The sequence below is a fragment of the Perissodus microlepis genome, chromosome 4 (genome assembly GCF_051167445.1).
Source record: "Perissodus microlepis isolate ML-2025 ecotype Zambia chromosome 4, ASM5116744v1, whole genome shotgun sequence".
In the NCBI taxonomy this organism is placed as follows: Eukaryota; Metazoa; Chordata; class Actinopteri; order Cichliformes; family Cichlidae; genus Perissodus; species Perissodus microlepis.
This window is the reverse complement of record NC_140464.1, coordinates 5234255-5251469: the sequence shown is the minus strand read 5'-3', so window position 1 is coordinate 5251469 and position 17215 is coordinate 5234255. Positions and strand designations below refer to the sequence as shown.

The 17215-nt window shown below is 39.9% G+C and overlaps 1 protein-coding gene across 1 annotated transcript in view; it reads right to left on the bottom strand.

Annotated features, from left to right (window-relative positions):
- Positions 1-17003, bottom strand: part of mybpc2a (myosin binding protein Ca) — a 42051-nt gene extending 25048 nt beyond the window's left edge. Inside the window, exons 1-9 of the mRNA XM_084925211.1 lie at positions 16985-17003; positions 16298-16381; positions 16018-16166; positions 14035-14152; positions 13747-13795; positions 7904-7960; positions 7634-7800; positions 7295-7427; positions 1664-1788 (exon numbers count right to left, since the gene is read on the bottom strand). Of these exons, the coding sequence (XP_084781337.1) occupies positions 1664-1788; positions 7295-7427; positions 7634-7800; positions 7904-7960; positions 13747-13795; positions 14035-14152; positions 16018-16155 (787 nt within the window). The 5' untranslated portion in view covers positions 16156-16166; positions 16298-16381; positions 16985-17003. The remainder of the gene's footprint in view (positions 1-1663; positions 1789-7294; positions 7428-7633; positions 7801-7903; positions 7961-13746; positions 13796-14034; positions 14153-16017; positions 16167-16297; positions 16382-16984) is intronic.
- Between the last annotated feature and the right edge of the window lie 212 nt (positions 17004-17215).

The window sequence follows — 17215 nt, the reverse complement described above, 5'->3', positions numbered from 1 at the left end:
AGCTAGAAGAGTATGACACTGAAATAGCCCAGTAGGTTTGTAATAGCGGCCGTACCTTCAAGTCTGGAAAAAGCAATATGTGATTTGTACTCTGACATGGAATAACCGTAACATGTTTGGAGGCTCCCAGAAACTCTAAAAGTGAGACACTGAATGCAATAGAAATGTAGATGTAGATACAATGTCATGTAATCAATATTTTATCATGAATTTGTCCCTTCAATGAAGTAGCTGAAAAGGCAACTGAGTGAGTGAGCTATACAGGTTTCAGTTAGGTCAAGAAAAACAATATTTAATCTAGCTTTAAGGGTTTTTTCAGTTACACAATCTGTTTAGTGTTTAATAAATAATCCAACTGTTTTTTTATGTCTGTTTATCTCGTATCCCTTTATATTATCATTTTGTTAGTCTATGTATTTATGTAAGCCTGTATTATTATTATTTATTATCATTATTATGCTATAAGAAAACAAATATGGGATAAATAAAGTATAAACTAAAAGATATTTATTAACTTAATCTAATAACTTGTTTTATCTAAACTGTTCCAGCTGGTCCCTGATTGGCTACTTTTCTTTGATTGGGTGATATCTGAAAAGTTCATTTTTGCTTGTATATTCTGTTCTTAGAAGGAAAGAGAGAAAAGAAAAATATTGGAAAAACTGGAAATTGGAATCGTCCAAGACAATCTAAATTGATGCATCTTTACAATAATGATACTATAAAGGCCAAGCAAATCTACTTTAAAATAGTATATTGTAGTGTAGTATAGTATTCAGAATATGAATTTGAAGATGGAAATAAGCATGAGATTTCGCTTTAAGAATCTAGTGTTATTTCATAAAGAGCTCAGAGGAAAAATATATGAAACTAAAGCAAATCAACAGAAAAAAATGGGTTTCTGAGCACATCTCAAACTGATGTCTGCCAGCCAGCTTACAGAAATCACCTCTGCAGTCAGTAAAATGCGCAGATTTTGACCTGGTTTGCTGGAGCTGAAAATGCTTCCTGTCTGAGCACACCTTTAGGAGTCATTTTCGATCAAGACACATAGACACATTGTAGCTGCCTGGGAGTAGTTACAGAGCTTATTTTTATGGTTCTGATGATGTAAGAGAGTAAAGTATGGGATTAATATAAAAGCAGTAGACTGAGTTACATCCATTAAAATGTACAGTAAAGTGGCATGCATTTAGTCGATCAAATAGGCCCAATTAATACCGAAAATGACATGTGTTACAAGAATACGCAAAATACAAGTGCTTCTTTCAAAAACCCCGAATACAGAGCTATCATACACCAAATCTGCCTAGCAATTTTACTATTACCATTGATCCGTATTCAAATTGTCCTTCAAAAACACACATATCAGTCAAACTCGGATAAATATGTCAGCACATTAATACAAACAGCACGGCGACAATGATACATGACAATAAACAAAGCATGAAAATTTCACTCGCTACGTACCCATTAAAAATGAGTGAGCAGACAACAGAGCGCAGCATGTTACTGCGTGGCATAAAAGCATTGAAATACACAGATGACAAGAAGGGAACAGAGCTGTCAGGCCTCTCAACACTCAAATGACAGCATTTGCTAAACCAAGCAGAAAAGCCGCTCCCTCCTGAAAGGATTCCTCCAAAGACAGTGACTCATATACCTTTGACAAAAAGCTCCGTGAAGCACTTCTCCTCCCCGACCACGCACTCGTATGCTGCGTCATCCGACAGGTTGCACTTATTGATAGTGAGTGTCCGCTTGTTGCCCACACTCTCAAACACATACCTGGACGCAGAGGGATGGCGGGGGAAGATTATACGAGTCGGATAAAGAAGAAATGAAGTGAGAGACAAAGAAAGGGAGAGAGAGCGAGAGAGAATAATGATTAAGTGCTTTCAGCAAATCCAACCACAGTCAGGCGAACGGGGCCTAAAGACAACAGAGTGACTCAAAGTTACAGATCGAGACAAAGAATGCACACATTTAATATATGCTCCCACACACATGCGTTGAGCTTGCTGTGAAAATATGGTGCCAAACATCAGAGAGCTACAGTAATGCCACAGTGTCATCACACGCAGTGATGAGGCAGTGATGAGAAAGATTCCCATGGTTACAAGCTGCAAGCATTCACATCATCAGACCACTCAAGGTCCATTAACAGTAGGTGTAATTTGAATACTGAATAAGTACATATTGTAAGGCTAACAGTTAAGCAGAAATGTTAGAAACAGAGTGTTCAGGATTAAAATGTATTACATTTTGATTTTATTGATGTAAACATGTCATGGTCCCTGGATTTCTTTATTATTCTCGTATACTGCTCGAGACAAATAAAGGAACACTTAGGAACACTCAGTGACGTGTTAGGAATAAAATGATGCCACATCATTTGATGGAAATAAAAATGATCACACGGCAGAGGGCTGAATTGAAAAGTACCCCAAAAATCAAAGTGAAAAATACTGTCGGCTGCGATTTCTACCCCTCACAGCAGTTTCAGAAAACCTAACCTCTGACCTTGACCTTGAGGTGGAGGTCACTGAGACCCAAACAACTGCAGTATTCATTTCAAACCGCTACGTTACTTCATTCTTGAATTCTCGCATTCACAAGCTTGCATGTCTGCACCGCCAGCCTGCCACTCGGCAAGGTGACGACAATGTCCCATCAGATTTTTATGAAGCAATACCAAATGTAACTCAGTAGTCTGTATGCCCCCCTTGCTTGTATGCATGCCTGACAATGTTGGGGAATGCTCCTAATGAGACAACAGATGGTGTCCTGGGGGGATCTCCTCCCAAATCTGGACCAGGGCATCACCGAGCTCCTGGACAGTCTGAGGCGCAACCTGGTGTTGTCTGAGGGGGGGTGGGGCAGTCAGTGGTATAAAGTCCTTCATCCTCCAGGATCCTCCATGGATATGCCTCCCTACACCATCACTGATCCACCACCAAACTTGTCATGCCGAGGAATAGTACTACCACTAGCAGTGACGCTGACCCTAGTCAAATGCAAAACTAGTGAAAAAACAGTGAGGAAAAAATGTCAGTGGCTTCCACATGTAAAACAATGCGGGTTGTCTCATTGTTGCCCCTCTACTACAACTGTTGTTAATTTCATTAATGCCAAAGTAGCTGAAACTGATTAATAAGCCCCTCTGCTTGTTTTTTTGAGCAGCGTATAATGTGATTATTATAATCAGTAGTAGAGATTGTAATAAACTCCCCATTGCTTCTTTTTGTACCTTCTAATGCTGTTGCACTCATTGGCAAAACTAACAGGCAACCACGCAACCTAAAAACTAAAGCAAATGTGACCATGCCAAAAACTTGAGTAAATCCTCATAGACTCCAAAGCTATAATACCTTACTTCACAGCAAAAATAACCATGGTTACAGCCTCATATTTAGAATAATTTTAGTCTCTACAGCATACACTGGCTATGGCAGATTAATATATGAGTGCTAACTCAGCTAATACTAATGTTAGCAAGCTTTTGTAAGTTAGTCACTCATCCAAACTTGAGCTCAAATGGCTTGGATGATCTGTACCACACCACAATTTGTCTCATAACCTCAATACACCTCCTCCAGAAGAAACCAACCACTTAAACATGGAGTGAACTGAATTTTCAGATGATAGATGATAGCTAGAAAACAGCTACCATCGATCAAATGCTCCCAAACCTTAAACCTTACCAGTATCTAAGAAGATGAAAGTTCACTACCATAGTATTGTTATAAAGGGACAAACTTTCCATAATGGCAACAATTGTTTATTTACCGAGCTGTGAGGGTGGTTTTTATTGGTGTTGAGTTTGGCATTTTAACACTGGTTTTAAAGCCAACCTCAAGTGGAATTGCAGCTTGTAGCAGTTTTGCTGTGATTTAATTTTTCAGCCCTTGCTGCTTAGTCATTCACAGACTCCCTTTTGAATTGCCCGATTTCAGGAATCAAACTAATATGCTTATGATAATAAAATAAATGAAATCAAATAACAAAATAAAATTAAATATTTGCATCTGTATGGCTATTTCAGGGGGTGATTTTGTATGACTCGCTCAGTTAAACTCTTAAACACTCGAAGTTTTCGTTATTAGGGAAGAGTCCTCTTTGACTCATAGGTGGACACCAATACTGTCTCATATAATGGGAGGCGGAGCCTTCAACTATCAGGCACCTCTCCTGTGGAGCTAGCTCTCCATTTTGATTCGGGAAACATAAATCCTTTAGGATTGAGTTTAAAACTTCCTTTTTTGATAAAGCTTATAGTTAGGGCTGGATCAGGTGACTCTGAACTATCATTCAGTTATGGCACTGTAGGCTCGAGCATTTGCCTTCTCTCTCCCATAATGAATGTTTTGGCATAATCTCTTTATGCTCTCTTCTCTTTCCCTTCATCCAAACAGTCACAGCAGGTGGTTGTCCCAATCTGAGGCTTTCTTCTCTTAAAAGAGAGTTCTTTCTTTTTGCTACTGCAAAATCCTACACATATGGGGTCATCTGAACTGGACCACTCAATGCTGGTTAAGAGGAACATTTTTAAAGAAAACATCAGACAACTAGCATGACTTATAGTGTAATTAATTCTACAGCCCAAGAAGTCTGTGTTTTAGTTATTTTGAGTAAAATTCTAGTATTTGTATGTTATTCTAATAACTAGCTGGTATATACGACTGTACAATGCATCCATACATACAATAGATGCACTTTGCACCGATGCACTGTCCAGATATTGTCCTCAACTGATGACAGATGAAACTTTAAATTGCAAGTACACAATCTAACAAGCCACATAATTGTAGGTACATCCATCTTTAAAATACAGTCTGTTTGCAGAACTTCCTATGCCCATGTTACCCACAATGCACCTAACTCTGTTTAACTCTGCAGCTCCAACTGACTCAACTAGCATCACGGGTGGTCTTTCATTGCCCATATGGAAAAGAAACAGAAAAAACTTCGCATCAGATTTGGCTTGCTTCATATAATGAATCATATAAGGCTTATATGATTTACTCATGAAAGTGGCCACTTTCTCAATACTTTCATATATTGTTTTAGGAAGTATCCAAAACATACACGTTTCATTTATATAATTTTTCAAGGGATCAAGTGACAAGTTTCACACAAGACAGATACAAACTTTATAAGATTTATATATATCTTTTCCATATGGGTGATGTGTTATTTATCCATACTTCACAACACTACCTCTGTAGCTACAGATGTCTTTTCATACTTTATTCCCCAACATCTGCGAACCAACTTTCAGTAAATGTCTGTTATTCCACGACATTAGTTCTTGGAGGTATCATTATGTCATATACAGCGTCCTGCAATCTTAAATTATGGTATTTTTTAATAGAAGAGTAAATTAAAGAAGTGCAGATAGACTAAATTGAATCAGTATGGCATTTTTTCCTCATCTCTGAGGCTTTGGTAAATTAAATGAAACAAAAAGACAACTCAGCCTTCAAGAAAAATCACTTTTTGTACCTAATAAACAATGTTTTAAGCTGCTATCAGTGAAGGAAAACACAAAACAAAATTACATGTATTTCCTATGAGGTTTGTAACACTGAGTGGTAAAATAGTGAATCTCAGCTGGCCATAATAAGATAATCTCTTTTTATATGTATTATGTCAAATGAATTTTTGGCTTGGTTTTGGTTTTATGCTTTATCCACAGCAGTAGTAGGAGTGAAATAAAGCAACAACAAAAAAGAGCAGGGCTGTAATACCCTGATCCCAATGGCTTTTAGTCACTAACCTAAAACATTTGATTTGTTAGAGCTGAATGGTCACAGCCCACAGCCTGGAGAGACCTCCAGGGAGACTCTGCTCAGGCCAAAATAAAAGTCGCTTCTCCCGATGTAACTGTCTTAATCATAACAGGAAGAGGGCCGCCTTACTTTCCAATAACAGCATGAAGATTCATGAAATAGCAGATGGTGGAGCTATTGAAAACATAGCACTTGAAACAGCTGTAGCCTCTTCAATGAAAGACCACAAGTAGCCTTTGAAGAAGGAGGGAAAAGAGCACAGAGGAGAGCGACGCAGACACTGGATAAAGCTCAGCAGGCTAAAGAGGCTCAAAAAGTAACATATGTATTCTGTCAGACATCCCAGTCAGAGCTAAAGGATTTTGAATTAACCATTTACACTCCCTGCACCGTGTTTTGCTTGAGGAAGGATGTGCTTGCTGAACTGCTTGAAATGTACTCTGCAACTCTTGCAGTTGCTCCAGTTGGTCAAGTTGTTATTGCTACAATGTTAGTGACATAATGAGAGCAATCAAGCTAAGCTAAACTATTTAAAGGACAATTATGTTTTATTTATAGATGTTGTATCTCCCCTTAAAGTGACTATTGTGGCTGCAATGCAAACTTTGCACTCTTAACCTCTGTTGAGATGCAGGGAAATGAGAACTCTGACAAATCTGGGACATCCTGCCAGCTGATCTAATCACTAGCATATTCATCTGCCCACGAGTTTGTTTATGTTCATGGGGCTGACCTTAACTGGCGTCATACTGTCAAAAGTTTGTCTTCTTGGGAAAGTCATCACCAAAATGGTGGATTGCCCTAAAACCAGTTATCCTGCTACAGGAGCAGTAAGTCATTCTAGATGCTCAGCCATATTAGTGAAACCAGCGTCAAGAGACAAGGAGCTACATCATATACAACACAAGTCCTGTAGGATGAAGACAGAACGATAACAGGTCTATCCTAAGACATGGTGTTGAATCGCACACAGCACTTTTCTGAGTTAGATGTGAGTTAGAGTTAGAGTTAGACTTACAGTTGCCACAGTTATGTGTTTTCACAGGACTCTGTGTAGTCCGTAAAAACTAAGTACACCCCATAATTAGCTTGTAGACATGTATTAAACAGCAAAAACCTGAAGTATGCATGCTATATCACTTCATCTTCCTCTCACATCATTATTTTGGTCCACTGTTCTTTACAGTGTTGCTTCAGTTTGGTGCAGTCCTTGTTCTGCTGAATGACCCAGCTTTAGCTGTCAGACAGATGGCTTCGCACTCGATTCTGAAATGCTTTGGTATATGGAAAACTTCATGGTTGACTCAAAAACTAAACGGTGCCCGAATCATCACCATGTTGACAGTTGATATGAGGAGTTTGTCCTGATATGCTGCAGAAAGGGTGTACTTAGTTTTTCATTACATAGACTCCTATGAAAACTTTCTTCTTCACATAATCATAGATGACAGAAATGTGAATCTAAATACAAAAACTGGCACAAATGCAGGATAGTTGCTCACTTAGCTGATGGTTTGATTTCCTGTCCATTTTTGAACCATTTGACTGGAACGTCGGGGTCAGCCACTTCCACTGTGAGATGGATCTTCTCGCCCTTGTCCACTGCGTACGCTGGATCCAGCTTCTTCAGGAAAGCTGTAAAGACAAAGGCTCTAAGGGCCAAATAATACCTGTGCCAACCAACAGCAGGCATACAGCACATATTCCACCTGTCGTCCCAGCAACAAAACTGCTCCTCCTTAAAACGCTGGCCTTTATATGCTGCTGGTATTTACAGCCTGCTGCCTGTTATCTCATTCAAAGCACAAACTCTGCTTTTGCCTCATAACTCCGTCCCTTACCATCACTCTTTTTGGACTCAGCCTTCATCTTCTTCAGCCTCGTCAGCATACCCCTCAGGTCTGTGATGCCGTATTGAAAGGCAATCTTCTCATAGTCGCAGGGCTTAGCTTTCTTTAGGATTTCCCATACATCCACTTCTGGTTCCTCCTTCCTCTCCTTCTTCTGCCTGGTGGTGTTTAAGATTGATTGTGAATGAGTTAATGAGTGCAAAACAAGTTTAAGACACATATAGATGGAAGATGCTTCTCTGAAAATGTAAATTATCTTGCCTTTTCTTGAGCAGTGCGCTGAAGTCTAGCTCTCCAGCATCCTCATCTGCATCTCCACTGGAATTAAAAGAAATTCAATTCTGGGATTATTATTTATTTCTTTTTATCCTGTGCTTTTTACTTTATTTGTAAATTAGGTGGTAAAAAAAGACATTAATAATGTATTTACATTCAATAATATATCCTTTTTTATTCCATATTACACATAGGAAATTCTAATACGCAATAATACTGAAGATGGTCGAACAGTAAACTTCTAACAAATTTGTGCCTGTGGTTAACACTTACCCTTTTACCATCCTGCATTCAGAATGATGCAAAAAAGAAAATGGGGGCAGTGAGAACATAGAGTGAATCATAAGCTCTGATCATGCCCTAAACTTGACTGACAGAAGAATCATAACAGACAAGCAGCATGTAATAAAATAAAAGTCTGTTTATATAAGACTCTTGAGCTGAAAGATCTGTTAGGTCTCTGAAGTACACAAAAGCCACAAACAGAGGACCATGTGACATATCACAGATGTCCAGCAGATTTGGACCAACATTAAAGTTACTTATTGCAAATTCTGTGTTTCAAAATTCCAAATTTTAAAAAGTTATTTAGCTATCAATACAATTTGAGCATGAAAAAAAAGCTATAACTGTGCAAACCACCTAAATGTTTTTTTAAAGCACAATCTCTATAGTATGACTAGGCTGTACTTTTGTGTAGTACCAATTTGTACCACAAGACAGTGGAGTGAATCAGTCAGACAAGTCATTAATGTGTGTGTGAATGGGTGAATGACTGAATGTAGTGTAAAGCGCTTTGGGGTCCTTAGGGACTAAGTAAAGCGCTATACAAATACAGGCCATTTACCCTTTAAAATTGTTATTTACAGAAGCAGCCTGACTAAATGCAAAGCCTCTGGAGGGAATCGGAAATGTAAAGTGAAACCAGTCTGTTAAATCTGCATTCTTTCACATGGCCAGAAGGGGGCAACATCTCTGGTTGTAAAAGGAAAGCAGATTGTACAGAACTCCATGTAGCTCTTGGCTCCCTTATTCTATAAACTCTTTTGTATCTTAAGGTCCCTTAATGCCCGACTGTGCTTAACAGTTGTGGTTGACAAAAGGGCAGCTTTGGGCAATGTTCTCACCTGATTCTACCCTGAACAATTTACCCTGATTGTTCTGAGTTAATGTATGACCATGGTTATGCTAACTGCAGTCGATAATTACAGTCAGATTGTGCAAGTTCTGGAGTGTAGCTAAGCCATGATCAGTGTTGGTCAAGTTATTTGAAAATAGTAATTAGTTACTAATTACTGATTACTTCTCCAAGAAAGTAATCCTGTTACTGTACTGGTTACTTAATTTCAAAAGTAATTAGTTACTTATTACTTAGTGCCTTTAAAAAAGAAAAAAAGCCCAATTATATTTTTTCTCTTATAAAATTAAATCAAATAAAAGGTCTCTTTTTAAAACTTGTTAGTCCTGTCGCTCTAACCGTGTGTTCACACCGAACGCGATAGACGCGACCACAAAGCGCCAGACGCCCCTAGCTGGTCGCGTGCACATTCGCACCTTGAAGCACGTCCAAAGTGAACTGGTTGCGCTTTAAAATATGCAATTTTCAGGCGCGTGAACCGGAAATGTGGGAGGAAATAGTGCCAGACGGTATGTTTGCAAGATGGCAGCTGTCGATCTAGCGTTTGAAGAGAGAGTCTCCCTTCTCTATTTACTGTGGAAATAGGGTAAAGGACGTCATCAGCGTAAAGGACGTCCTCGCCGTACCTAGGTCCATCAAGTCCTCCAGAAGCGTGAGCAGTTTGGTGAGTTTCACCACTTGCTCCAGGAGCTGCGTCTGGATGACGACCGCTTTCAGCGGTACCACTGTCTATCCCTCGCCCAGTTTGAAGAGCTGTCCCGTGTCGGTCCAAGCCTAGACACCAACTACAGGCGCTCAATCCCACCTGCAGAGCGCCTCTCCATCTGTCTGCGGTTAGTAAAAGTTTATCATACGTGAGCGGCGTGGGACGTGCTGTGGTGGAGTCATCAGGCCCGTGTGTCCGGGCGAGGAAGCTGTTCATGGCTCACTTCTCACGACAGAGAGAGCCTTTGCAGCCACCCACAAACCTCTTAAGAGCTTTCCTGTCTAAATAGTTTAACTTCTTTATAATGTTTATTTTTTTATTCCTGTCTCGCTATAGAAAACAGTTGGTGTCATGTAGCTCGGGGTGATTAGCCTCGGTGTTTATCAGTATCCATGTCCTGCTGATGCTGTGACTCCATTCACTCAGTCACAGCATCACTGACACCGGTCACCTGATTGGTTGTGGTGGCGCAACTTGACGCTGGAGTTCAGATTTTTCCAACTTGCACAAAATGCACCACATAAAATGCAGCACGTATTTCACTTTGCGCTGCAAACGCATCAGTCACGCTAATTGTTTGCGCGAATCAGGCAGGAAAGCGTTTTCACAACGCAAATCTGCTTCATCGCGCTCCTCCATTGACTTTACATGTAAACCTGACTCTTTGGTCGCTTCTATCGCGTTCGGTGTGTAGTAAGTCTATTTTCATCTGTTTAGCAGGTCATGTCAGTGGGGGGATCCGGGGGTTTCTCTGTGAATTTCACATTCCTGTGGCAGCGTGCTAGGAGCCACATTTAATTTTTCCCTGTAGAAAGAAGTTTTCTTCCCACACAGAGTGTACAGTGGACGCTAATGTCAGTACTTTCAAGCTTTAAACGCTGCATGGTCGTACTCTCTCCCACATTCCATATTATCCATTGTTGATCTACACACGTCTGTTGCTGCCACGGATGCCGCACGCTCGCACGTCATTGTCATGAGAGACTCTCACAAACAAAATCACGGTTTAGTAACGCAGAGTGCTTACAGGAAAGTAACAGTAATCAAATTACTTTTTTGCAATAGTAATCCCTTACTTTACTCATTACTTGGCAAAAGTAATCAGATTATCTTTGGTCATGATGTGGTTAAAGGAACTTTATGTAAGAATGAGACATAAGCATAGTGAAAGGAAAAAGATACTCAAAAAGCGACAATCACATGCAAAATATTTTGTTGAATACAAGTAGGGGGAATTATGCATCTGTAACCATGCATAAAACCCTTTATTACCCTTCAGATGCACATTTGCAAGTATAAAGTGATGGTGAATATGTCATGTGCTGTGGCATAATCAGTCGCTGTCTCGTGCTCAACAAGGTGACAAGCACTGTGTGTGGCACACACCAATAAATGTCTACAGGATCGAGTGCTGCTTGTTTTCCACCGTGAATGGTTTTGGCAGCTCCTTTACAGCGTGGAGTGTGTTTTCCTGGCATTGTTGAGGCTCATTGAACCCCTCAGAGATAAATGCCAGTAAATTCAGAGCCATTCTGAGTGATAATGCTCGTCCTATGGATGAACAGTTCATCCAAGGATAACATCCATCCGTGTTATCCTTGCCATCCTAATGGAGGTAAATTCTCGCTGGGTGGTATTGTCGTCGATCACCAGGCACACATGACCACCAAATGATAAAAACGATGAGAGTGAAAGCGATGTCTGCGGTGCTGTGGTCACAGCAAATGCAGAATCTCAATCTGCTTGAGCACTTCAGAGAGCTTCTCTCTACACAAAAGTCAAGTTATGTGAAAAACTAGACTGAAAGTTTAGATGAAAACAGAGGTGAAGAGCTCTGCTTCAGTATTTGAGCATGTGGAATGAGAGCAAAGAACGATTAATGATACCTGTTAATGTATAAAATGCATATTATTGTGTGGTACGGCAAACAGTGATTCACACTATAAATTCAAATTATGAATGAAAAAGCAGTGCTAAACACTAATAGACTGTATAAAAAAGATAAAAGACTGAAGCCACAGCAAAGCGTCATTATTATGCATTCTTTTTGATGGCAGCTGAAGGGAACTTCTCTGGTTTCATAACTTGTAATGTAGAAAAACCTATGAGAAAATGAACCTACTCAGATGTAGTTCAGTGAACATTTTCCTGTTTAGTTAATCTCAATTGCTGGTTTAAGTATTTTCTATTAAAGGGTGAAGCTCATTTTGTAAAAAGGACATAATTTATAGTCAAAAAGATATAGTGGTGCTATTCTATGCATTTAGTGTGTTTGGTTTTAAATGGACCATTAGCTTGTTTGGTTAATTTGTACTAAAATATATTCTGAGAAGATGCTTGCTCAGTTTTTCTGGTAAGTAGATTTTGTTTTAAACTTGTTCTAAAATAAAGAAAGATAACAGATGCACTGTAACAACCAACGTGGCTACGTGCTACCGCTAAGCTCTAAAACTGTAGTCCACAAACCAGAGCGATGGTCGCTAGAACCATCTTTTATTTACAGTATATTTAAAAAAAAAAACACATTATGTGTAGACATTTGACCTCCACAGCTAGTAACAACAGTATTTTATTTTTCCTTGATTTAGCGTGCAGTAATGAGATTCGTTATCACCACCTATCGCGGCCCACTAAGAAATAAATCAAAATAAAATCCAGTGTCAGAGGAATTCTTTGAATTTAGATGTGTGGTGCATCTTTACACGTTGGCTGAATCTGTTATTTTGACCTTCATCTCTGTGCAGTAGTGCCATGGCATACTATCTAACAAATGCAGATATGCCCGTACGCATTTCACTGATAAGAATAAACATAGTGGTGTAATGAGAATTCTACCTAGAAATGCTTTTAAATGCTGGTGAAACACTGCTGTGTAAACATACAGTGTGTATTTTCTGTTTCCCTTTGAAGCCCTCTCAGCTGGCCGACCAGTCAGTGAAGACGCAACACAAAGAAGAAAATAGCCTGATATGCCTGGGGCACACAATGAGGAGCTTGTGCTAATTCAGGCAGACACGAAAATCTGGTGTTAATAAAACTCCAGAAATTAAGAGAAGAGGATTGTGTATCTTAATGCATGCAGACCTTGTGTTAATGAGAGAAGCACAAATGATCCTCCTGTGGGAAACAGGATACTCTATTCTTATTTTACAGAGGCTAAGCTGCAAGACTTCCACATAACAAGTTGTTTAACGCACTCATACGCTGTTTTCTTCCAGCAACATATTTGAGTTTTAACCAACTTTTCACTTTTCATTTATCTCACTAACCTTCTCTCTCCTTCACCCTCTTGTTCCCTCCTATCAGCACTCTGCAAATAAACGCACCGACATCCTGTCTAAACCACAATATGATGCTGTCTTTTTGCATGTTGCCTTTTTCATCTTACCTGCCCGTTTTTGCTCATGCTCTAATGAGGGGGGGAAATTATATTTTTGATCACAGATTACAAAAAAGGGCGACTCAAGGTATCGGTGCAAAGGTGTCAGCTGATTTACCAGCACAAGGCACGTGTACATATGTACAATTTACAGGCTGAGAACAGCTGAAATCTCATTTTTCAAAAAATAAAGAAGACTACACATTCGCAGGATACATTAGCATAGACCAACTTCACACAGGCCAGAAGCAGAGACGGAAATAGACAGTGAGAGAAACAGTTACACATACACACAAAAAGAAATACTCCCTTCGGAGACTGTTACTGAGACATGTGACGAAATACATAAGATCCTAAACCACGAGGGAGTCCAGGTGAAGCAAAACACCAAGGCAGCAGATGCACTGAGACGTGACAGAAAGAGAGAGATGGCAGACTGAGTGACTCGTACAAAGTCGACTACAACCGAGGGATAGACAGGCACACGGGCAGAGACGCTGGTTGAGACTGACAGATGCCCAGAGGCAGCGATCTACAGAGGAGCATATGCGAGACAGTGTGATGGGTGACATGTAGAGTAGACCCACGCCGACACTGACACTCACGATCGCTTAAATGCCTCCAAGATGTTGTCCTGCTGGTCCTCTTGTGCAGCTGAAACCAGACAGAAGGAGAAAGGCTGGTGAGAGCTCAGCTAGGTTAATTCATTACTCAGCAGGCTTGAGCAGCAATGGAATAATGGACTGATGACCTCGCTAGGCCACTAAATGATAGGACCTAATGTATATCGCACTCACTGAGTTATTGCCTGACAAAGCTAGTTACATAGTAATGGTGGATACGCCGAATGGAAGATGACAATAATGTGATTAAGTGTCTGTCTCCAGACCTACCCTGCACAGAGACTTCGAATGTGCAGCTGTCGCACTTGTCTTTGGAGGTGACCTCGCAGCGGTAGCCACCTGCGTCTCCATCCACTACTTTGATGATGCTCATCTCGTAAGTGTAGATCTGACAGAGAGAGAGAGGGGGGATGACATGCTAGGAACACACACAATTCAATGAACACCCAAACGCAAAAGCTCAAACGTACACGCACGTATATAAACCGGCCGTGCTGACCAACACATGCTCGAAGTATGGATAAAGCGAGCAGGGTGACACTGATGCCTTGAAATGTTGCTCAGTTAGCTAGTCACTCACTAGACTTTGATTACATGTTCATCTTGTCCTCCATTTTCTACACAAAGATGTCTGGGAAGAAATGTCATTAAATGGTAAGAAAACAGATTATTTCTACCAGCTTTTATGCTGTTGATTTTTGTGAGTTTTACAAATATTGACTGAAATAAACAAAACTTTGTGGGTGTGATCTGGAAAGCATAAAATCTATTAATTGCAAGTTTTATTTTCAGTTGTTCATTACTGCAATTTGCTATTAATGTTGGCAGGATTTTGCACAGGCATGCCTTCGTGCCTTTGTTTGCAGTAGTATAATCCAACAGATTCAACATGTTTTAAACGAGAAGCCTTTTGTGCCGTGGTGGAATAAATGTGATTTCACAGGATTCAAAAAGTGAATAAATATAGAAGCACATTACTATTTGCTACCACTTGGTTGATCAGTATAAACAGCTGAGCTGAGTTCAGTTACAAAGTTTGGATCTTTCGTTAAAACCACTAGTTTTACACAAAGTTTTATCCCATTTTTTTAAAAACCACCAAGAGTCTGAGACAAAGCAATGAGCAGGCTGACTTGCATGTAGTCAGGATATTTAAAAACTGATATTTAGCCATTAGCACTTTCACATTTTATGCCTGAAACTTACAATGCAGGTCACTAAGGAAAAACATGTATTCACCAACCTGTTGCCAACTGGTTGCTGAAGTTGGCTGTAGTTTCACCAAAAACCTCCTTGTGATTGTTTTGGTTTGTAGCAGATTTCACAGAACAGTGATTGCTCTGTAAACAACTGCAAACTAACTACTGAGTGATAGTGAATTTTGCAAAAATGCAATACATACTGTAAAAGGAAACCTTTGACTGTCAAAGTAAAAGTTGCGCCTTACCACTGAAACCAACATATTTCAAAAAGTGCAACTTTGACTTCTCTGTTTCCATTTTGCATCTGACGCTTCAGTTTCACAACCACTTAGTAAATAGTTGGTAGGTGCAGCAGTTGGAGATACATTTTGCATTTCTATTTGTAGTCTATCATTTTATTCCCCCCCCCTCTCTCCCCGTCCTCCTCGTATTAATTTTTTTAATATACGTGTTTTCAATCCCACTTGTGCATGAAATGAAACACACAGCCATGCAGTATGTCATTATAAACATTTGTGAAAGTATGCGTCTTCTGTATAGCTTACTGAACTGCAACCATCGCAAGAAGTTGGGTCCAGACATTTCTTCCCTCCTACATATTCCCTGAGAGCTGTAAGTGGTATTATTGCAAAGTGGAAGCATTTAGGAACCACAGCAACTCAGCCATTAAATGGCAGACTGTGTAAAGTTACTGAGCAGGGTCACCAAATGATGAGTCACATAGTACGTAACAGTCAACACGGCTCTGCTGACTCAATAATAGCCAAGTTCCAAATCTCCTCTGGCATTAATATCAGTACCAAAACTGTGCGATGGAAGTCTCATGCCATGAGTTTTCATGGTGTAACATTTATGTAGCCCAATATTTCTGTCCATAGTGCTGTACGAAATACCATAACATACTCAGATATTTTGGTCTACAATAAAGCGGTCAGCCAACCAACTGAAAGATTTGCTATAATATTCATGAGGCTATGGTCCCGTTGATATTACTGTCTTTTTATTAATACATTCACAAAAGTTATATTTAAAACAGAGTATAAATGTGTACCTTGGTGTTTCTGTCATAGGACTCTTTAAACTGAAGGTGCTTTCCAGCTTTGCTACCCAGGTCAAGCCACTTCCCCTTCAGCCATTTCATGACCGGTTTCTTTATCAGGTTTGAGGAGTCCACTTTAGCCACAAACATGATGTCCTTGCCTGCCAAGCACGAAGATTAAATGCAGTAATTAATTAAACTGTGTGTGTAACAACTGGAATTTAGCACTAAGTGGCCATTCCTCTCATTTCAGATATAACTCAGTTTTTATGGCCAATGATTTTTGCCAGACCTTTTGTTGCTGTAACACTCTCCGGCTTCAGCACAAACAGGCCGGTCGGCTCAGACAGCTGAGGACCCTCCCCTGGAAGATGATCTGTGATGGGAGTGGAATGGAGAGAGTAACTAAAGTATGAATTTAAACAAGAAAATGTTATCTGGGCACAGCACATAGATTTTAGATAAATAAAGGCAACCAGGCGACCAAGCAAACCCCCAAATCATCTTCTTAAGTGCCTATTTGAAAGTCATTTGGGAAAATTCAGAAATTTAGTTCAAGGACACAAAGCCTCAACCCACTAAATTCTGTCTTTGCACGGTTATTTAGTGCTGAAACTGAGCAACAGTCTCTCCACAAGGCAGCTTGTTTGCATTATGCCTTTGTTGTTACACTGCATAAGCCATTTGGGACCCTCTGACAAATGACAAGCGACCAAGGAGCAGGCTGGCCCACGGGGAATATAGAAACTCCTCAGATCACCCCTGAAGACATCATATTACTATTGACTCTCTGCAATCATCTGCCACCCCGACAGAACATAAGCTGAAGCCGTACAGTCTTATCGTGGCAATAAAAAATGAGATGCTCTTTTATCTACTCGCTTGTTTCTTTTGCAAGTAAATTGATGTAACCTTTGTAAGGTGTTTGCTTGTCAGTTGATATGCTTTATAGAAATGCTAACATATTCACTTCTCTTACCATCAGGAGGCAACTCTGCATCAGAAGGGGAAAAAAGAGAAAGTGAGGAACACGTCAGTCTGTACAGTATTTGTGTTGTCCCATTAAACACAAGCGTTAATTGGCCCAGTGATCACCTTGACTTCAGGTGACGAACACTCACACATTAAATCAGTGTGCTCTCACACTTCAAAAGAACAGTGATTTCTTTCTCAGAGTCTAATTAACATTTTTTCCTCTTTTTTTTTTAAA